Source organism: Leptonotus elevatus, chromosome 10 (genome assembly GCF_054856555.1).
Source record: "Leptonotus elevatus isolate MCC_2025b chromosome 10, RoL_Lele_1.0, whole genome shotgun sequence".
Taxonomy (NCBI): Eukaryota; Metazoa; Chordata; class Actinopteri; order Syngnathiformes; family Syngnathidae; genus Leptonotus; species Leptonotus elevatus.
The window spans coordinates 15,063,101-15,081,135 of record NC_141248.1 but is presented as its reverse complement, the minus strand read 5'-3'; the positions used below and the strand labels follow the sequence as shown (position 1 = coordinate 15,081,135).

The 18,035-nt window shown below is 42.3% G+C and overlaps 2 protein-coding genes across 3 annotated transcripts; both read right to left on the bottom strand.

Moving 5' to 3' along the window:
• Positions 1 to 664: 664 nt before the first annotated feature.
• Positions 665 to 12,165, bottom strand: tmcc1b (transmembrane and coiled-coil domain family 1b). Of its 2 annotated transcripts, none has more exons than XM_086087070.1 (8): positions 12,029 to 12,165; positions 10,226 to 10,403; positions 8,349 to 8,395; positions 6,964 to 7,710; positions 5,054 to 5,473; positions 3,101 to 3,585; positions 2,818 to 2,953; positions 665 to 1,594 (listed from the first exon to the last, which is right to left on the bottom strand). In XM_086087070.1, exons 4-8 carry the CDS (start codon positions 7,546 to 7,548, stop codon positions 1,274 to 1,276), a joined length of 1,947 nt encoding a protein of 648 aa, XP_085943196.1. In that variant the 5' UTR covers positions 7,549 to 7,710; positions 8,349 to 8,395; positions 10,226 to 10,403; positions 12,029 to 12,165; the 3' UTR covers positions 665 to 1,273. The 2 variants fall into 2 exon arrangements, with proteins under 2 accessions (XP_085943196.1, XP_085943197.1); XM_086087071.1 differs by having other exon boundaries at positions 6,964 to 7,229.
• A 1,290-nt stretch (positions 12,166 to 13,455) lies between these two features.
• LOC147167282 (proline-rich transmembrane protein 3) lies at positions 13,456 to 17,732 on the bottom strand. Its single transcript, XM_086087069.1, has 3 exons — positions 17,407 to 17,732; positions 16,519 to 16,922; positions 13,456 to 15,656 (listed from the first exon to the last, which is right to left on the bottom strand). Exons 2-3 carry the CDS (start codon positions 16,889 to 16,891, stop codon positions 14,056 to 14,058), a joined length of 1,974 nt encoding a protein of 657 aa, XP_085943195.1. The 5' UTR covers positions 16,892 to 16,922; positions 17,407 to 17,732; the 3' UTR covers positions 13,456 to 14,055.
• Between the last annotated feature and the right edge of the window lie 303 nt (positions 17,733 to 18,035).

Sequence of the window (18,035 nt, the reverse complement as noted above, 5' to 3'; positions counted from 1 at the left end):
TCTCAACTCTCTGAAATGCTTCGGACAACTGAGACAAACACACTGGTCACTATTCTTTTTTTATTTTTTTGCAAGTGTGCTGCTTTGAAGACCTCCTTTTTCTTATATCGCCCAGTTCCTTAGACCCCAATAATAATAATAATAATAATAAAAACATTTATACAAGTTTCCTCCTGTAAACATTAAGCATATTATTTATGTTTTTATAGCAACTGTCTGAAGTAATCTTGTTTAACAAATTTAAAACGAATCATGCTGTTTCTAAGTACCTTCTAAAAAGTTCTCAAATTTCAATAGTGTAAATAGGTTCGTATGCAGAGAAATGTTTCTTGGAAGTAGTAATATGGCGGCTTTCTCTTGGCCTATCGTTTATCCAGTCGTGTAGAAATCAGTGTCAAGGACAGAGCTGCTCCTGATAAAATTGTGGCCCCATGCAAGATTTCATTTTGGGACCTCCCTAATGGCCGTAGCCTGTCATGTTTTAACTGTTTGTGGTTGTCCAAGTGAATATATATATATATATCTAACTTCTTGGAACTAGAGACCCACACCATTTTGGACTTATGTATTGGGTTGCCACAAGTGTACAATTACAACAGGAAAAACTTGTTTTGCACACTTGAGGTTGTGATTCACTGTCAAATGAATATGACTGACACTTGGCTTGAATTACACCTTTTAAAAGAGGGAATTTATTATTCTTTAAAAAAAAAGTCTGGACTATTTCATTGTCACTAATAGAAACAGTAGGGAAGCACTGAGTCTTTGAGCACGTCAAGTGCTCTTCAAGTAGGTTAGTTGAGTTCTTCATCGATCATGTTCAGCAGTCAAACTTCCACTTGACTTCGCACACTCCATACAAAGAAGCCATGAGGATCATTTTGAGCCAGTGTACGGTGCCGCTGTGCAAACGCTCAGTTCTTTAGTGAGGAAGAGTTGGTCACAAAAGCTCATCATTGAACCAAGAAAGCCGGTGGAAGGGGAACAAAAAAAGAAAAGAAAAAAGAGGCGTTAAAAATTTAAAATGTGGCATCTGGTGATGACTGTTAAAAACAAATAAATATGCCTTCAATGAACTCATGTTAAAAGCATTAAAAATGTCTTGTGTGGGGCGACGGCATAAAGTGGTCCACATGTAAACAAACTGACTCGGGAGAGAGAAAAAGTGTGCGGTTCTCTCAAAGCCACAATTGCAGCGACGGCGAGTCGAGCGTCCGTCCCGTCCCGTCCATCTCGACTGATGACGCAATGAGCGCGAAAGACGGCCGTCGCGTCATCTGGGGTGCAGCAGGAAGCGGTGCAGGTACTCTGAGAAGGCGTACCAGTGCCGCCACAGGAAGGCCGCCAGGACGACGAGGAGCAGCGTGGAGAGCGTGCGGCTGCGCGTCTTCATCAGCGGCACCACGCAGTTGGCCACCGTGGACACGAAGACCAGCAGCACGGCCATGACGGCCAGCAGCACGTTGATGAGCTTGCCCAGGAGCGTGCGCGCCGTGGCGTTCTCCAGGCCCTCCAGCTGCACCACCTGCTGCTGCTGCTGCTGCAGCTGCAGCTCCATCTTGGAGATGCGCGTCTGGCAGGCCTCCAGCGCCTCCTGCGGGTCACACGCGGGCACACACCGGACGTCAACAGGCTATGAGTGAGAATTCTGTTGATTATCCCATCACATAAAAATGATCTTAAATTATTAAATAAAAGAAAATACATGTGACGGCCAGGTATTATTTCTGTCCACTTGGGGGCATCATGCTCACGCGCTGATGTAGTATCTGTAATTGTGCATGTATGGCTTTAAAAGGGGGTAGGCTGGATGGATTTGTTTAGTATTTATTTTAGGAATGTGTAAGTACAGATACCAGGTATCGGGTCGATAACCGGCCTTATTTCAAGGTATCTGTACTTACAAAATTTCATTTTCTTTACTTTATTAAAATTTATTTTGTGTGTTGATGGACAAATGGATTTGATTTGATTTTTTTAATGAATAAATGGAACAAAGATAATAGAAAATTTTCATTATTTTCATGCATTTTTTTTTTAGAAGAAATGCTATTTTGGGATATATAGGTCTTTAAAATTACTTTCAATAATACTAGTGGTATTAGTACTTGGTATCGGTGACTACTCAAAAGTTGAGAACAAAATCTGTTTGTTTTTTTTACAAACCAATGAAAAAAATAATAGAAAATTGTAAATTTTGCACAATTTTAAGGAATAATGCTATTTTGGGATATATAGGTCTTTCTTTAAAATGTTATGGCCTTATTTTGTATTAACAGTACTAGTGGTTTTGGTACTTGGTGACTATTCAAAAATTTAGAACAAAATTTTATAGAAAATGAAAAAAATATATAGAAAATTGTCAATAATGTCATGCAAATTTAAGGAAACTATTTTGGGACAAAGGGTCTTTATTTAATAATAAATTATTATTTATTTTTTATGTATCAAAAGTACTAGTGGTATCTGTACTTTGTATCGTTGGCTACTCGAAGAACTCGAGTAATCTTACTAATTAATATCGGTCTGGAAAATCGAACATGCCTAATTTACGAATTTTTATTGTCTTTGTTGGTGCGCTGCAGATATTTATCTGATGTAAAATATGTGCCTTGGCTCAAAACGTTTTGAAACACTGATACTGTATATTGAGTGGTGTGATTTTCTGGTTAGCGCGACATCATTGATGCATCACACTTTCCTTGTCTTGACATCAGCCCTCCTACTTATCGTGTTAGCCGACTAACACGATGAAGGCGCTCCACAGTGGTGGCGCCGCACTGTGTGTTTACCACGGGTGCGGCCAGTATCGCTTACCTGGATGTCTCGGGCTCGTTCGTTAGACTGGTACGCGATCTTCTCCTCCATGCTGGCCAGTTCTTGTTTCAAGTTGAGGATTTCGTTCTGGTGCAGCTCGGTCAGATCGTTGAGCTGCTCTTCCAAGCGTTCGCACCTGCAAGGCAGCACGGACACCAGTGGAACGATTGTGTCTTACTAGTAATCGACTTTCCACTTATGTGTGACACCCGTAGGACAAATAAATGTTATCAGTGAGGCAAAACGACCTTTTTGACCCCAATACGGCAACGGCTTGTGTTACCTGAACCGCTCCTCCTGCAGAGCCTCCATGATCATCGTGTAGTCGCGTTGATAGTGCGACTTCAAATTGTCAAAGGACTCCTCGAGTCGCCCTTGGTTGTCCCGCAGCTCTTGGATCTCGTGGATTATGGCGTCGAACCCCGATGCCTGAGAAGGATCAAGCGTGTTCCCCCTGGAGCTCGGGGGCCCCCCGGGGCCTCCGGTCATGCTGTTGGCCCCCGCGGAGCCCGATGTGGCACTGGAACAGTCGTCCTCGCTGTCGTACTTTGGACTGGACTGCAGGTGGCCGGTGGCCAGGGTCCTCATGCCGCCGGGGCCGACCCCGTCGTCGCCCGGCGTCTCGTCCAGGGAATCTTTGAGGGCGGCGATGTTGTCGGCGCTCCCGAACTTGTTGCGGATGAGGAAAGCGAATTCTCTCGGCTTGGACACCACGGCTCCGGCTGCTGAGTGAGTGGCGTGCGAAATGCTGGAAAGGCCGCCCGTCACCTGTGAGGGTTATTTTACAGTTTAAAAAAAACAAAACTGTAAACTGTAACATAAAGACAGTAATCCCTCACTTAAAATGGCGGTTACGTTCCAGACCACCCCGCATCCACCATATACTCATTTTCTTATTTATATATACTTTAAAACATTATGCATAATTCCAATGCAATATGCATGTGAGGTGTAGGTATTGTTTTTGTCCACATGGGGTCACCTTCCTCACGTTCTACAGGACTGTACTGTATCTGTGAGTGTGACTGAATGCGTGCAACTTTACAGTAAAAAGCCTGTTGAGTGACATCTATGTTGGAAAATGAGAGTGTATCAGTCGTGGCAAAGTGCATCAGTGGCACGAGCGGTAGCGGGCTAAATTAAATTAGCTAATAGACATGCGGATGTGTAACTTTAATCACTTCTTCTTTGCAGTTTCTTTTTTTAACCCATTCAAACTCAAAAACGTTTAATAGTTTGTCCTTCACTCCCAAAAACATGTTTACACGTTTTATGTTTGTTTTTTTTAATGCAAGAGCATATAGAAGGCTTTGATGCAGCTTCTGACATGAAGAGGTGGCTTAAAGCAACGGTAGTTATTTTTAAAAAAAAAATGGCCAGCAGGTGGCAGGAGAGTATCAGAGATTAACCAGGGCCATGTTGCAACAAGCTCTTTTTGTCAGTGTTTTCAACAGGAATGTGAAAAATTATGAAACTTGGCTATATTCTAATGCTAATTGCTGCGAAACGGACACAAATATAAATGTATTTCCTGATGAAAGAAGAGACTCAAATTTGTTTATAGCAATGGAACACAATATTCTGTGGGCCTTCAGTCAAAATCCAATAAAACAGCTGGAAGTGAAGTTGCTTCAGAGAAAAGGGGCTGGGAGTGAATGAGTCTCAAATGATCCCAAATTTTGGACATTCTTCCTCACTCTTTCTTCCTGGCCCATGCTCGAAATCATGCAATATACTGAAAAATGTGCAGTAAAATTAAATATGCACAATATTAAAATCTGCAACACAGTGAAAAGTGAAGCATGATATGGCAAGGGACGACTGCACAGCTTGCCATTGTCTTGACATCAGCCCTTCCATGGCAAAATTATAGATTCTTCTGACTTTATCTATATATTTGAGTCCATTTTTTTTTTCATTTTATAGACTACTAACAACAAAACTCCCAAATTCCAAAGACTAATATTGGCACTTTTTTAGAGCAGTTATTTGCAGAAAATGAAAAATGGTAAAAAATAAATAAATAATAAAAAAAATAAGGTTGTGTTTTCCTCACAGCTGTAAAAACATGGGTACGATTTTACGTGAACATGGGAACTCTTGTTGGAAGTCCTGACTTAAAAAATACTATATGTCAAAATGTTGATGTGTCCTCGCCAAAAGGCTGTCATGTCTGTCTTCACTACCCACACGTGTGACCGTCAACATTTCAAAGAATAAGAGCTAACGCACACACCTTGGCGCCGACGTCTTTCAGGCCCTGGTGCATGTCTCGCAGGACGTCTTTGGGCTGGCGTGGGATGCCGTTGTGCTCCACCTCGCGGAGCTTGCGGTGGTAGTTCTCCAGCTTCTTCTGCAGATGCTGGATGGTCTGAGAGGACTTCTGGTTCTTCTTCTCAAACACCTGCTTGATCCGCACGCTCTGCAGCTTGTCCGCGTTGTTGGCCAGTTTCAGGTACTCGGCCACGTTGTCGTCGCGCGCCGTCTGCTCGATTTTGATTTGTTCGGTCAGCTTGAGGATCTTCTGCTGCAGTTGGGCGATGGCCTGCTTTGTGCGCTGAGGGTCCGGCGTGCAGTCCACCGCGTCGTAGCCGTCCCCGCCGCAGGAGACGGCGTTGGGCGACGCGGCGGGGGCCGAGCCATCGTAGCGATCCGGCTGGAGCAAAAGAATGGTGATTTTTTTTTTTTTAAATGCTACAGATTGACAATATACTTTTTTTTTTTTTTTATGCATTTAGTTACTGATAAGGCTACAACAGTAATTTTAGTCGCAAGTGAGTTGGAACTGACCAACCAATAGCAGAGCACACATTTTAAAAAGATCATGATAAACATAGGGCTTATGATTAGATCTTCTGTATTTTTTCCCATTTAATATTTTCTATATAATCTGCGGTGAAGGAATTCTGATCTTTGACAGATAGTTCCTGTTTACTGACAATTGTTCATGCCCAATTTTTGTTTTGTTTTGAGAAGGTCCGTTTCTAGTGACTGAAAATGAAAGCACGGGAAGCCCGCACAACAATACACGATTTGCAACAGTAAGCCTGATCCAGCTTTTTGTTTCTAGCACGGGCGTGCAGGCATGATAGCGATAGCGCTGTCAGCTACGTAAATAGTGACACAGTATAAACACGCCATTGAATAAAACAACAAAGGAGAGGAATGTGATCGAGTAGCGCGTCATATGCTGACATTTTTCGACATTTGTCTCCCTCAGTCAACACAGCTGAGGATTGTTGTTACCAGGCTTCATGCAGAGCTTGCTGATTAGCTGATCATTTGAAACACCTGTGTTGGCTGCTGGAGACACGGAAAACAGGCTGGATAGGAGTACTTTTGAGGACCGGGGTTGAGAACCACTGGTCTATGGTAATTAATTTAGTACATGAGTCTTTGGGGGATGATTTTAAATGTGATTTTAAGAATATTTATTTCAACTTTAACCGGAATAAGGACATTTGAAAGTGTGTCACACGGAAGTGATGTCATCTAACAGCAGCCAATAGAAAAGCACCTTAAGATGACGTTGACTCGCCTGCTTTTTCATTTAACTCTGCCAAAATGCAACACTTGGTAAGAAATGCGTTATAAGTAATACACATTTTTTTTAAATGGAAACTAATACTGAAACTACCTAAAACTAAGCATTCTTTAAATAACTAAAACTAATAAAAAAAACTAACAGAACCGCCCTGAAAACTAATTAAGACTGACTAAATTTAAAAAACAAAATGACATAAAAACGAACTAAAATGAAAATCCCAAAACTATAACAACTCTGATAGCAATAGACCAAGGGTGTAAAACTCATGGACCCCAGAGAGCCGCTAAGACTGCGAAACCATGTCAATGTATCATCAAGTCATTCAATTATTGCATATCCAACAAACTGTGATTTAGTAACAAAATCAAGTTATTCAGCTATTATTGATTTCTTTATCATTTTTTAAACAGTGTCACATTAAATGATTATCCAGCCCCCAGGGCCTGGAGTTTAACACCTGTGCAATGGTTCCTTTGGGACACTGTAACTGAAATGTTGAAGAAGAAGAAAACTGTCAAACATTTTTGAAACAGATTTAGGTTTTCAGTGCTGCTGTACCAAACTGAATAAAAAATCCACTTGTTATACCGGCCACTGACCTTGTCGGGCTCCTCGGTCGAATGGTAACCGGATGTGATGAGCATGTCGGCGAGGGCGGGGCTGCTGGGCGTGTCGGTGGTGGAGGAGGAGCGAGGGCGGCCAGCCTGCAGCAGGGCCTCGTGGGTGCTGCGCCGGTGAATCTGGGGGCTCCCTTTCTGGGGGGCGTCCCCGGCGACCCCCGCCTTGCTGCGGCGGCTCTGCAGGCTGGTGCCTCGCTTCATCATTGGCGGAGCACCGCGGATCTGCTGCAGCACGCGGCTCAGAGCTGCGGGAGGGGCGGAAGCGGCGGGGCCGTCAGAATCCAAGGAGAGGGCCGAGGGTGCTCGGGCGTCGCCGCCTTCCGAGACGACGTCGGCGGCCTCGGAAACGTTGGCGGTGTCGTGCGGGGACACCGAGGAGCGTCGGCGCTGCTGCTGGAAGAGCTGCTTCAGGCCATGACCCAACGCTCCCATGTTCTCCAGGGCGTTGTGGGTCATTTTGGACAAACCATGCTCGGATTCCGACGCCCTGCGGCCGCCCTCCGGCTCCGCCCGGCCTCCTGAGTCCGCTTCGTCTGGACACGGCTCGCTACAACCCTGATCCATCAGAGGCCTCCAGTTCTATTCTGAGGGGGCGGTGGGGGTGCACAGGGCAAGCTACACTGCGTCGACACCCCCCCCGCCCCTCCCCTGAGTGAGGCCGGTTGGCGCTCAGTTGAACTTTCTGAGTAGGCATGCATCTGTGGCTTGGCTCAATGTCATGCTTGTCTAACAAAACAAACAAAAAAAATGATACAACAAAAACAATTATAACATGCAGTGAGTGATTAACAGAACAGCAAGCACAAAACTTTACACTGTAAGCAAAATAAATTACGTTGGTGCAGAGACATCCATTTCCCCCCCTAATTAATGTGTGACTTTTGTTATGACAATTGACAATTTCATAAGACATCAAATGTATTTGGCATGACTGGCGGCACCAACAACAAAAAAAGTGTACTGAAAAGAACAAAATATAATACTTCGAGAACAGTTTCTGAAATGTTGACGTTTTCCAGATGACAAATTTCAGTCCATCTCTGTTGACATGTTTCTGACATAATACAAAAGGTTCCATTTCAGAAATTGTTCAAAAGGCTGCGTGTGGATGGTACAAACAAAGAGAAAATCCAAAATTGTGAAAAGATACAAATTAAAATCCAAATTGAAAATGATTCTGTATTCATGGATCACTGGCGGCCTCTTCCTCCGTCACCTCATTTCATTTTCATTTCTAGCTCAAAGCCTGCAATAAATGTTTGTAAAGGGGCAAACCCAACTTTTTCGCTTGCTATTGACAACATACGCAATTGATGGGAGTCCTGCAATAAAAGATTATAAGTGACAAAGATGTGATTACTCACCATCAGCCCAACCTCTCCTCCTCTTCTGGCTCACAAAGCAGAATTGGCTAAATAAAGAAAGAAAAATTACAAATACACTAACCACCCACAACTTCATTAGCTGCACCAAAACCATTTATTGAGCTTCGTGAGATACAAGCGTGCACGACTGCCATTTTACAAACGCCATCTCTGTGACACATGCTGGACGTGTATTGTAAAACACTGAAAAGGAGGCGCCAATTTAAGGTGTGGAAAACACACCCAGCAATTAACTGCGTAGTCAGAGTCTATTACAGCAGAGTCCATTACTTGCATTGTTCAAGATAACGTCCAATGAAAAGCAACCGTTACAAAATGATTCACAGCATTAATGTATCTTGCCGTACCAGTCAGACCTCTAATATGTCATGACAACAAATAAGGGCAGGAATGCAAGCAGGGAAAAAAACGCTCCAAGGAAGTGTCAGTGTGCAACTAGTGACATCCAAGTTGGGGGGTGGGGGGGGGGGGGGGGGTTGCCTGTCAAATACCAAATGCTGTTAAGGCAAAAGCCAGCAACATGTAAATCTCCTCACACGTTTTGCCGCAGAACGACTAGTATTACTTGTGCCTCTTTTTCAATGCAATAGTCACACACAGCTCATGCAAGGCGTGTTGCTGCGGCCGAATGTAGGACTGAGTTGACCCTGTTTCATTGCACATTCAGCAGAGGCACATTCACTTGGAAAGATTAAACAGCAGGTGTTCACATTTATTTGTTCCCATTTTGAGCAGCATTTAGGAACTCTCACTATTTCACTGCATGAATTTTCCCTCCAGACCGGTTATTGCGCAGTGCCAGCCATATTCCATGTACTATTCTCCACATTTCAGGCAAAATTATTCCACGAGTCAGTTAGCTTGATCAATGTTAAAAAAATAATTAATAATTCTATTAACTCTTTTTGGAACACAAGTTCAAATGGATGACTTCACATGGTGTACATCACAAGAGCTCGGTTCAGCGAAAATCAAAGGATTAACTCGTCAGCGTTTTTCCACTCTTGGAAAAATATAGCAGTAGAACCAAATTCAACAAAAGTTGTGAAAGAAGAACACATATATACAGTGGACATAAAAAGTCTACACACCCCTGATTTCATGTCAAGTTTTTGTGATCTAAACTTTTTTTTTTAAACAAATCTGAATCCTTTGAAAAATGTTCCACCATTTATGCGACACAATTGGAAAAACATATATTTTCAAGAGGGGGTGTGAAAAAATATACTATTTAACACGCCTCTGATGAACACAAATACATTTGTGAAATTCACGTAGGCAAAGCCTCAAAAAAATACACAGACCGAGACGGTCCGTCTGTACTGACCCAGATCAACGGACGTAAACCTGCTTCAGTCGGTTGTATCAGTCATTCTATCACTGTGCCTGCTATGGTGCATTTGTGCACATTTAAAATGTTACATTAGAAGCAAACATTCCTCAACGGCTTCGAGCAAATATCTCCCAAGGGCAATGAAATTACAGCGGGTCCGTCTCTAAGCTCAGGGCAAAGTGATCTTGCTGAAATGGGTCAGCCAACACTCGCCTATCTCTCTTTGCACATTGCAGCGCTCCAAGGTCACACCATCTGAGTGTTGTGCGTGTTATGGAGCATTTAAGCTTTTACTTATGATGCAGACCCATTAAGCAAGCGGGAGGCAATTTGTATTGTTGCGTAATTGTTACAGAAATTTGCACACAATCCATTAGACCGGAATGCTTAAATCTGTTTTGTGCTGGTAAAAAAAAAAAAACGTTTGGATTACTAATGAACCTCTACTGAAAGTACAAACAGGAGGGGGGAAAAAGTAAATCAGCAATTAGTATTTAAGTAGCGTAAAACAACATTAACATACCTTCAGATGGTGTCATCAGTAAATAATGTGGACCAACAGACAGGGTACAGGGATTCAAATTCCAAGCAAACGGCCAGCACCACCTCCTCCTTTGGGGAAGTCCTCCAAATGAAAATCTGACAGGGTGCCTCTTGGTTTTTAGTCAGCTGTCTTCATTAGCGTTTAGAAAAATCACATGCTGCAAGATTTCAAAAGGGGAAAAAAATAATAATGATTCCCTCTTGTCAAAAAAACATATGAATTAATAGTTGTGCTTAAAGTCATTTCCAGGAACTTTAGGAAGCTAATTCAAACAGGACTGTTGAACTTTTGTACAAAGATTGTTTATTTAAACCATAACAGAAAGGTAAAGCAAACGTTTGACGTGTACTCATCAGGTGCATGATGACAAGGACACACAAAAGGACAACAGTCACGTGAGCGAGCGCACAAAAATAACATTGAAGCTGTCCTGCTCCAGGTTTCGGCAAAAAATAGAAGGGATGGTTTAATTACTTTCACAGCACTGACACCCAAAGCCCTTCCCTAGTAATTACACACGTTAATTAATGAATGGATGCCCCCTTTTGGGAGCACTTGCAGGCTTGCCTCATATTAAATTACAGCAGTCTATACAACAACATGCCAATACATTTAAATGTTTAATGTAATTACATTTTTGTAAATGCATTCTTTTAAGAAGACATGGGTAAATACGAGCTCACTAATAAGTTACAGATGCATCTAGGGTCGAAAATGGGCAGATGATGATGTAAGGAGACGTTAGTGCCTGCCTGACAAATATGTCCAATACAAACAAACGATTGTTTGACTGTAAATAGCCTGAGCTCAACGGTTTAGAGTTAAGAAGAGGATGAAACAAGCCGCTTGTTAGCTAAAGCTCGTAGGCCTCCTCTTTGCGTTAAAAACAACACCTATTTCAAAGAAAACACCCACGTAGTTAGTAAACGCAAATGACTTTGTAGCTAACCGTGGTGGTAGTTAAACGTTATGTGCATTGTTGTGCCTGTTTTGGATCAGCTCGTCTGGTCTTTAAACACTTTAGCCGGACATGCTAACTTGCTGCGCCGGAGGGTGTTGATTTTACTGCAAGGCACACACCTCGAGGGGCGGTGCTGGAGAAGTTCCATCATTTCACGTGAAGACATATTGGGGTCATTCGTTGTGTGTCCATTTAACGAGAGAAGCAAATGCGGCTTTCAGCGTAATTTGTTATAACTAAAACGTGTATTGTACACGTTTAATAATCACCTGGGATCTGAGTAATAACTATATTAAGGCGCTTTTGAGTTTAGCTTTTAGTCCACGATATTAACGTTCTGTAAACGGAGTGGCATATTGAGTTTAAGTACTTCAATGTCATGGTATATTTGTTTAAAGTGTGAGCTCAGTCGTATTCCGGATATGCAGCAGACATTGGCCTTGACAGTCAATCTCTCGGACACTCACTATGTTTATCAATCTACAGAACATTCACCTAAACACACTTGAAAGACGATTCAGTTTGCATTTTGACCCAAAAGTAAACAAACCTCGCCCCACCCCGACTAGCCGGGCCACTAAAACAGGCGCCCACTAAGCGCCTGACTGGCTGGCCAATCAGCCTGTCACTTAGCATGCTGGCTAGCTCCCCAGCTAGCTACTACTGCGGCTAACTAGCTGCGGGCGAACAGACGCGTCGACAACCTCCCAAACAAGTCCAAGCGGCTTCGGCCCTCGCACAGGTCGGACGGCGGTACACGGAAGCGGATTTCACACAGAGAGTAATTCACAAAGTCGGCGGTTTTGTCGGCGTCAACTTACATGGGCGCTGAGAGGATTGTGTTGGTGACCGTTCATCTCTCCCGATGGAGGAACACTCCCACGATGACGTCATATAGCGTGCTCGGCGTCAAAACACACAACAACGCTTGAACTTCGCGAGACAGTCAGTGTAAAATGTACGTAGTCATCTCGTAAGTACAGTACCGGAATGCGATTCTTGGACGGGTAAACTTGGAATCATTTGAACAGAAAATAACCAACGCTGAAGTCTGAGGATATTTGTAAAATAAAATAAAAATAAAATTTAACCTTCGTCGAACAAGCTTGAAGTAATATTTTCAAAAAGTTATTAATTTAACAATTTTATCAATAAGTACATACATGCAGTACACTAATTTCATGGCTGCCCAATGGGTTTCTTTTGTTTTTGTTTTTAAACTTGGATTGGAAAAGTCTTAATTACATTATTGATGAACAACTTTAATTAATACAACACAAAATGGTGGTGGCCCACTGAAATACACTTCTTACATAATGGTAAAGTGTACTGAGGTCTGTATAAAATAAAATGTTAGTTCAGCCTAACAGTTCAAGACAAACAGCTTCATAGCAACCACGTGAGCTGCACAATTTACATGTGTTACCCCTCAAACTGCAGACACAAGTAATAATAATAATAATAATGCCAAGTGAATAAATGAGCCTAACTACTCATTAAACCCATTACACGTAAAGTGCTAATTTTTGTTGTTTAAAAAAAATGAAGAAAAAAAGATTACATTTCTCACAGATAGCTGTGACACTATTATAACTATTAGTCACCAGTTCCTGCAGCTATGACCTTGGATGACCCTGGACATACATGGTGTGGTAGTCAGGCTAATGCTCCTGCTTAGCCTGAAAAGACTATGAAATTCTTCTTCTGCGGGGCATATTATACTGGCAGATAAAGATGTGGGTAGTAATTTGCTGTTGAGGAAAAGATTTCCCAGTGGGATACAAAATAGGGATCTGATAAGCACCGGGGGTAAACATGCGGGGCTAGGAGCTTTGGGTGGGTGCTTTTGGGACCATAAATAGTTAGAATTTGTCCATCTGGCAGCTTCAGTGGGAAGGACTGGAGGGATTGGAAAGGAGGATTATGAAATTGTGGATTTGGAGAGGAAATGGCCTTCTCTTCATGATGAGTGGGGACTTGTGGTGGTGGCGGTAGTAGCAGTGGTGGTTGAAGGACGTATTGGAGCAGGTGCTGACTGGTATTTCCCTGATGCCATAGGGAATTGTGGAACAGAATGAAATCCTTAATAATGTGTCTGTAATAAAGCTGAGTGAGTGAGTCCGACATGAATCATAGATCAATTTACATTATTTATGATAACATACAGTAAATGTAGCATTGTTATCAAAGCAAAAGGAGAGTCGTTATCATGCATTTTATTGAAAGTATTAAATTCTGTAAAAAAAAAAAAAACATTTACATGATATGACAGATAAGAGTAGATGTAAAGATTCACAAGTCACCATCCCATTCATCATTCAATTTTAAACACATTGCACAATTTAAAGATTGTAAAGGTGAATGAAAGTATTTTAATGTGTCAAACTGTCAATTTTACACGTTTAAAAAATCATATGACTATTTACACATTGCGTTTTATTTACAGATTCAGTAATACAATGTGTATTCATTTTAATTATAATGATAATAATAATAACTCAAATGTCTTTTATCAAACGACTTGACTATCTTTCGTTTACAAATAACAAGAATTTAGTACAGTTAAAAACAATTTGCACTCACTTGTCTTTTCAGTGTATTCTACAGCATTTATTTCCTGTTAGGCATTCCGTAGAATTTGAATGCTTTTTTGTTGTTGTTTATTTGGATGACTGTCTCTAGTGTCTCCTTGACCTCTACTTCATATAATTACATTGAGTCGTATCAGCAAATAATGGTCAATAAAAACAAGGGAATGCAAATTCAGAACATTTGGATAATAGAATAGGATAATAAAATCCTCTGTGTGTGCAAATTTACCCAGGAAATTCCTCATTTGTAACGTTAGTTAAAGGTCTGTGACATCCTCATCAGACCATTCATTCTGATGTGACGACGATGACAACTTTGAACTAAGTTCTTCATCATGATATCTTTTCGCTGACTCCCAATTACAACAATGATCAATGGCTGCATTTTCTGACTCTGTCGGCTCTCTGGCTTGGAAGTGGTCCAGAGACGCAGGGATGGATTCCGTATCCATCATCCAGCCGAAATCAACATAAGATGGGGGGAATGTCGCCGTGCCACTCTCTCCATCAGAATACGTCCAAGAGGGTGGAGGAGGTGTGAACAGGCTTCCGGCCAAAAGCTGTCCGTGATGAAGAGCGCTGTCAGCGCCGCGCCTCAGGTTAATGGGGGACAGGGGCCTGGTGTCAAATTCTATAAGCGAGAGAATACATTCTCGCTCGCCAACTCTTTGCCACATGACTGTAGCCTGCGAGTCGTAGCTGTTATTGCCAGAAGGGTCACGCTTGTATTCTGATACAATGACAGATGGTTGATCGTCATATGGACACATGTTGCTGAAACTTGCTGGCGAGAAGTTGTGCTTTGACAGGTTATTTGGCATCAGCCTTCTCCATTTCTTCTCAGTCCGTTTCAGTTTCCCTTTTCGGACGCTGGCCAAGACTTTGTCCCACAAGCTCGTCGTCTTCTTCCCTCTTTTAGACACCTCATGCCTGCTACACCTGGCGGGCATCCAGAAGATCCAGGAGCCCAAGACCAGCAATGAGGACCCCCAAGCTAACTCAAGGATCCTGGCCCAAAATTGGCTGAGCCACCAGCACCAACCGAAGCGCCTCCAGTTGCCCATCAGGCCGTAGAGCCACAGAAGGCTACAAATTTGAAGGTTGCAGCACATGATGCCAAGGCAGGCGCACACCGCCGTTACTCGCTTGGCGCACCGCTCAACCCTTTGTAAAGGGGCCCCACGAGGAAGTGATGACCTGAGGAATATACTTGAATGGCAAATGGACTTCATGAGTATTTCTAGGCAAAACGGAAGACCCCAACAGAGTGACAGAGTCTGCAGCAAAAGAGGGAAGAGTGGAAAGAAAGCCGTGAAATATAAGTCCGCTGCTAGCAAAGCAGTGCAGTGCGATACAACCAACCCCACAACCACCTGAGGCTGCTGCAACATGACTGGGAAAAGAAATAATTTGAACCTCCTGGGAGTGACAAGTGTGAGGGTGACCTGAGCCCACAGGAACAGCTGCATGGGAATGTTCTGCAGCGCTGCCAGCGTGGCGTGAGACACGATCTGACGCGTACCGTAAGGATCCAATAGCAGGTGAACGGCCCGCAGAGCGCCACTCGCAACCAGGGCGCTGTTCGCCAGCATCAGCGCACCGCAGTGGGGGTAAGGGAGAGTGGAGGCGCCGGCCAGCCCTAAAACGGCCACGGACGCCATCAGAATGAAGAGGCTGGCCGAGCCGAAGACGTGGATTTCCCAGGCGAACGCCAGCGTGCGCCTCATGTCGTCCCACAGCAGGTCGGTGCCGTTATAATTGGTGAGAACAACGCAAGGACTTTGGATGCAGGGCCGTCCAGATCCTGACAAATTGGTCACCGAGGAAAATACGAGGGTTTCGACAGGGTTGCCAACACCTGTAAGGGAGAGAGGATATGTCTCATTTTTATTTACCCTTTTTTCTTTTGTTGATTGTAATGAAATCATTGAAGATGAATCATGTTTAGAAGCAATTGAAGCAAAACGGATATGCGCACCCACTAGTCTAAACACAACAATCGGATGAATATTGCGTTGAATGAAACAGCAAAAATCCAACAGTTATAATCCATTTCAGGGGGCGGCCGTTTTGCCACTTGCACATGTCAACTGAAAAAGACATCACAGTTGCTCAGTAATGACCAATCATGGCTCAACTTGCTAATGTCACATGACCAAATTCAGAAAACTGGTGAGCCCTGATTGGTCGTCACATGAGCCCTGAGCAACTGTGATGTCATTTTCAGCTGACAGCAAGTGGCAAAATGGCCGCCCTCTGAGATGGATAAAAACAGGTGGATTTTGCTGCTTATTTTGTATCCCACAAATGCAATATTAATCAGAATGCCGTGTTTTGATAGTGGGGATCCATAGAACATATTACCGGTATTGTAAAGAAAATATTTGGGTTAACTTCTCCTCTAAACAGTTTTCTATTGACAAGCAAAACAACATCAGCTATGGTAAGTTGTACTACAGTCATACAGACATTTGTTATGGCTCAACTAAGGCATCAATATTATAAAATAAAATAAATTCTTCATTTTTCGTTCATTGGTTGTATGTGATTTTGGCATGTCCCACACACTGCTCTGCTAACTACAGAGGGTGTAATAAGTGATTACGGTAAATTATAGTAAATCAATAATTGTTTTACAAGGTTTTATTGTTTCAACTTTTTGTCAGAAATTTTGAATTTTAAAGGCACCTTGTGGAAATATTGATTCAATTATCACTTACCTGTTTGAGCATTATTATCAACTCTTGTGCGCTTGCCTTCCAAAAGAGTGTCCTGTGATTTTACACTGGAGTGATTGAGTGTTATCACTGAAGAATTTGTGTTAGTTTCTCCACTCAGTGAGTGAGGTAGAGTAGTGGTCAAGGCGCCAGTTGATGTCAACTCGTTTTGCTTTCTGGTTTCCTCTGTAATAGGAGGGATTGCACTATCCAATCTATTTCCACTGCCGTGCTCACTGCTGTTGCCTCTGATGGCTCCGCTCGCTGGACTGATGATGGTCTCTGTGCTTTGAGTTCTTCCTACTGAATCTGAAAAGCTTCCAAGTGAAGGCTGACACAATGCAAGAGTAATGATGATCAGAGAGGAAAACTCCATTTTTTTCCCCCCCACCAGTTGAATCCAGAACCTGTAGAATAAAGAGTGATGAAAAACATTTTGAGTAATGCATATCTGTTATGAAGATGATTGGCATATTTGAAAGGTATATTGCGACATTTAAAACTATATTAATACATGATTAAGCAGACAAAAATAAATCTTCACAAACCGGATCGCCCGTACAGTTCAGTATACACTCCACGACATTGCATTTGTGCAGAAATTCAACACCGCACAACCAAATCATAACATTTGTCCGTGCCCTTCTGCTCTATAACAGCTGTTTTAGTTATTTCAGCACAATTTGCCATTTTAAAATGGATGATATTCAATGTCCTATAGAACACTGTTTATCACATAATTGAATTGCCGTATTACCAGATGCTATTTAGAATTAGGTCACTATTTTTCACACCCTCAAAAAGCTAAAAATAATTTTAAAGTTCAACATGCACAAAATATCAGAATCTATCTGACACAACATGACTAAAACAATCTACCGACGCTTTTACCTGTGAATATTCGTGCTTTCTTTTAATGCATCAAGTATAGCTGGTCCATAGGCGCCTGATGAAGTTCATCACAGTGAGCTTTCTATAGTGTGGACCATCACATCATGCCTTCAAGCTGGCGTCCTATTCTTATTACTGCACCGGCTGCTTACTTGGCAGTGTCCCATAATGGTTCAGCTGCTAAGAAAACCTAACAATAAAAACTAAACTGATGTGGTGTAAATGCATGGGTGCATTCTCAAAGCTCATATATTCAGATGAAGATAAAACAAAATAAAACTTTTGGAGGAAAATCTAATTTTGAAAGTAGTCCCTTAGGCCACACCTGCCACTGTCTACAACAGTTATGTTCAGGTAAATCCTTCCCAAAAGGATTAGATTAAGATTCTTACTAAAGCACAGAGTCACATGAAGTAAAGTGCACAGCCGACTACACACATACTTGGAGAAATGCATTAACTCTAAAATGCCACTTTACAAAGCGTTTTATCATATACACAAAATACTGTACTAGAGTAGAATTATGTAACAACGCATAAAATGATTGATGAACATGTGTTTATAAATACAAATATGATTCTGCTATTATAAAAACATAATAATATCCATATCCATAGTACATGGAGACC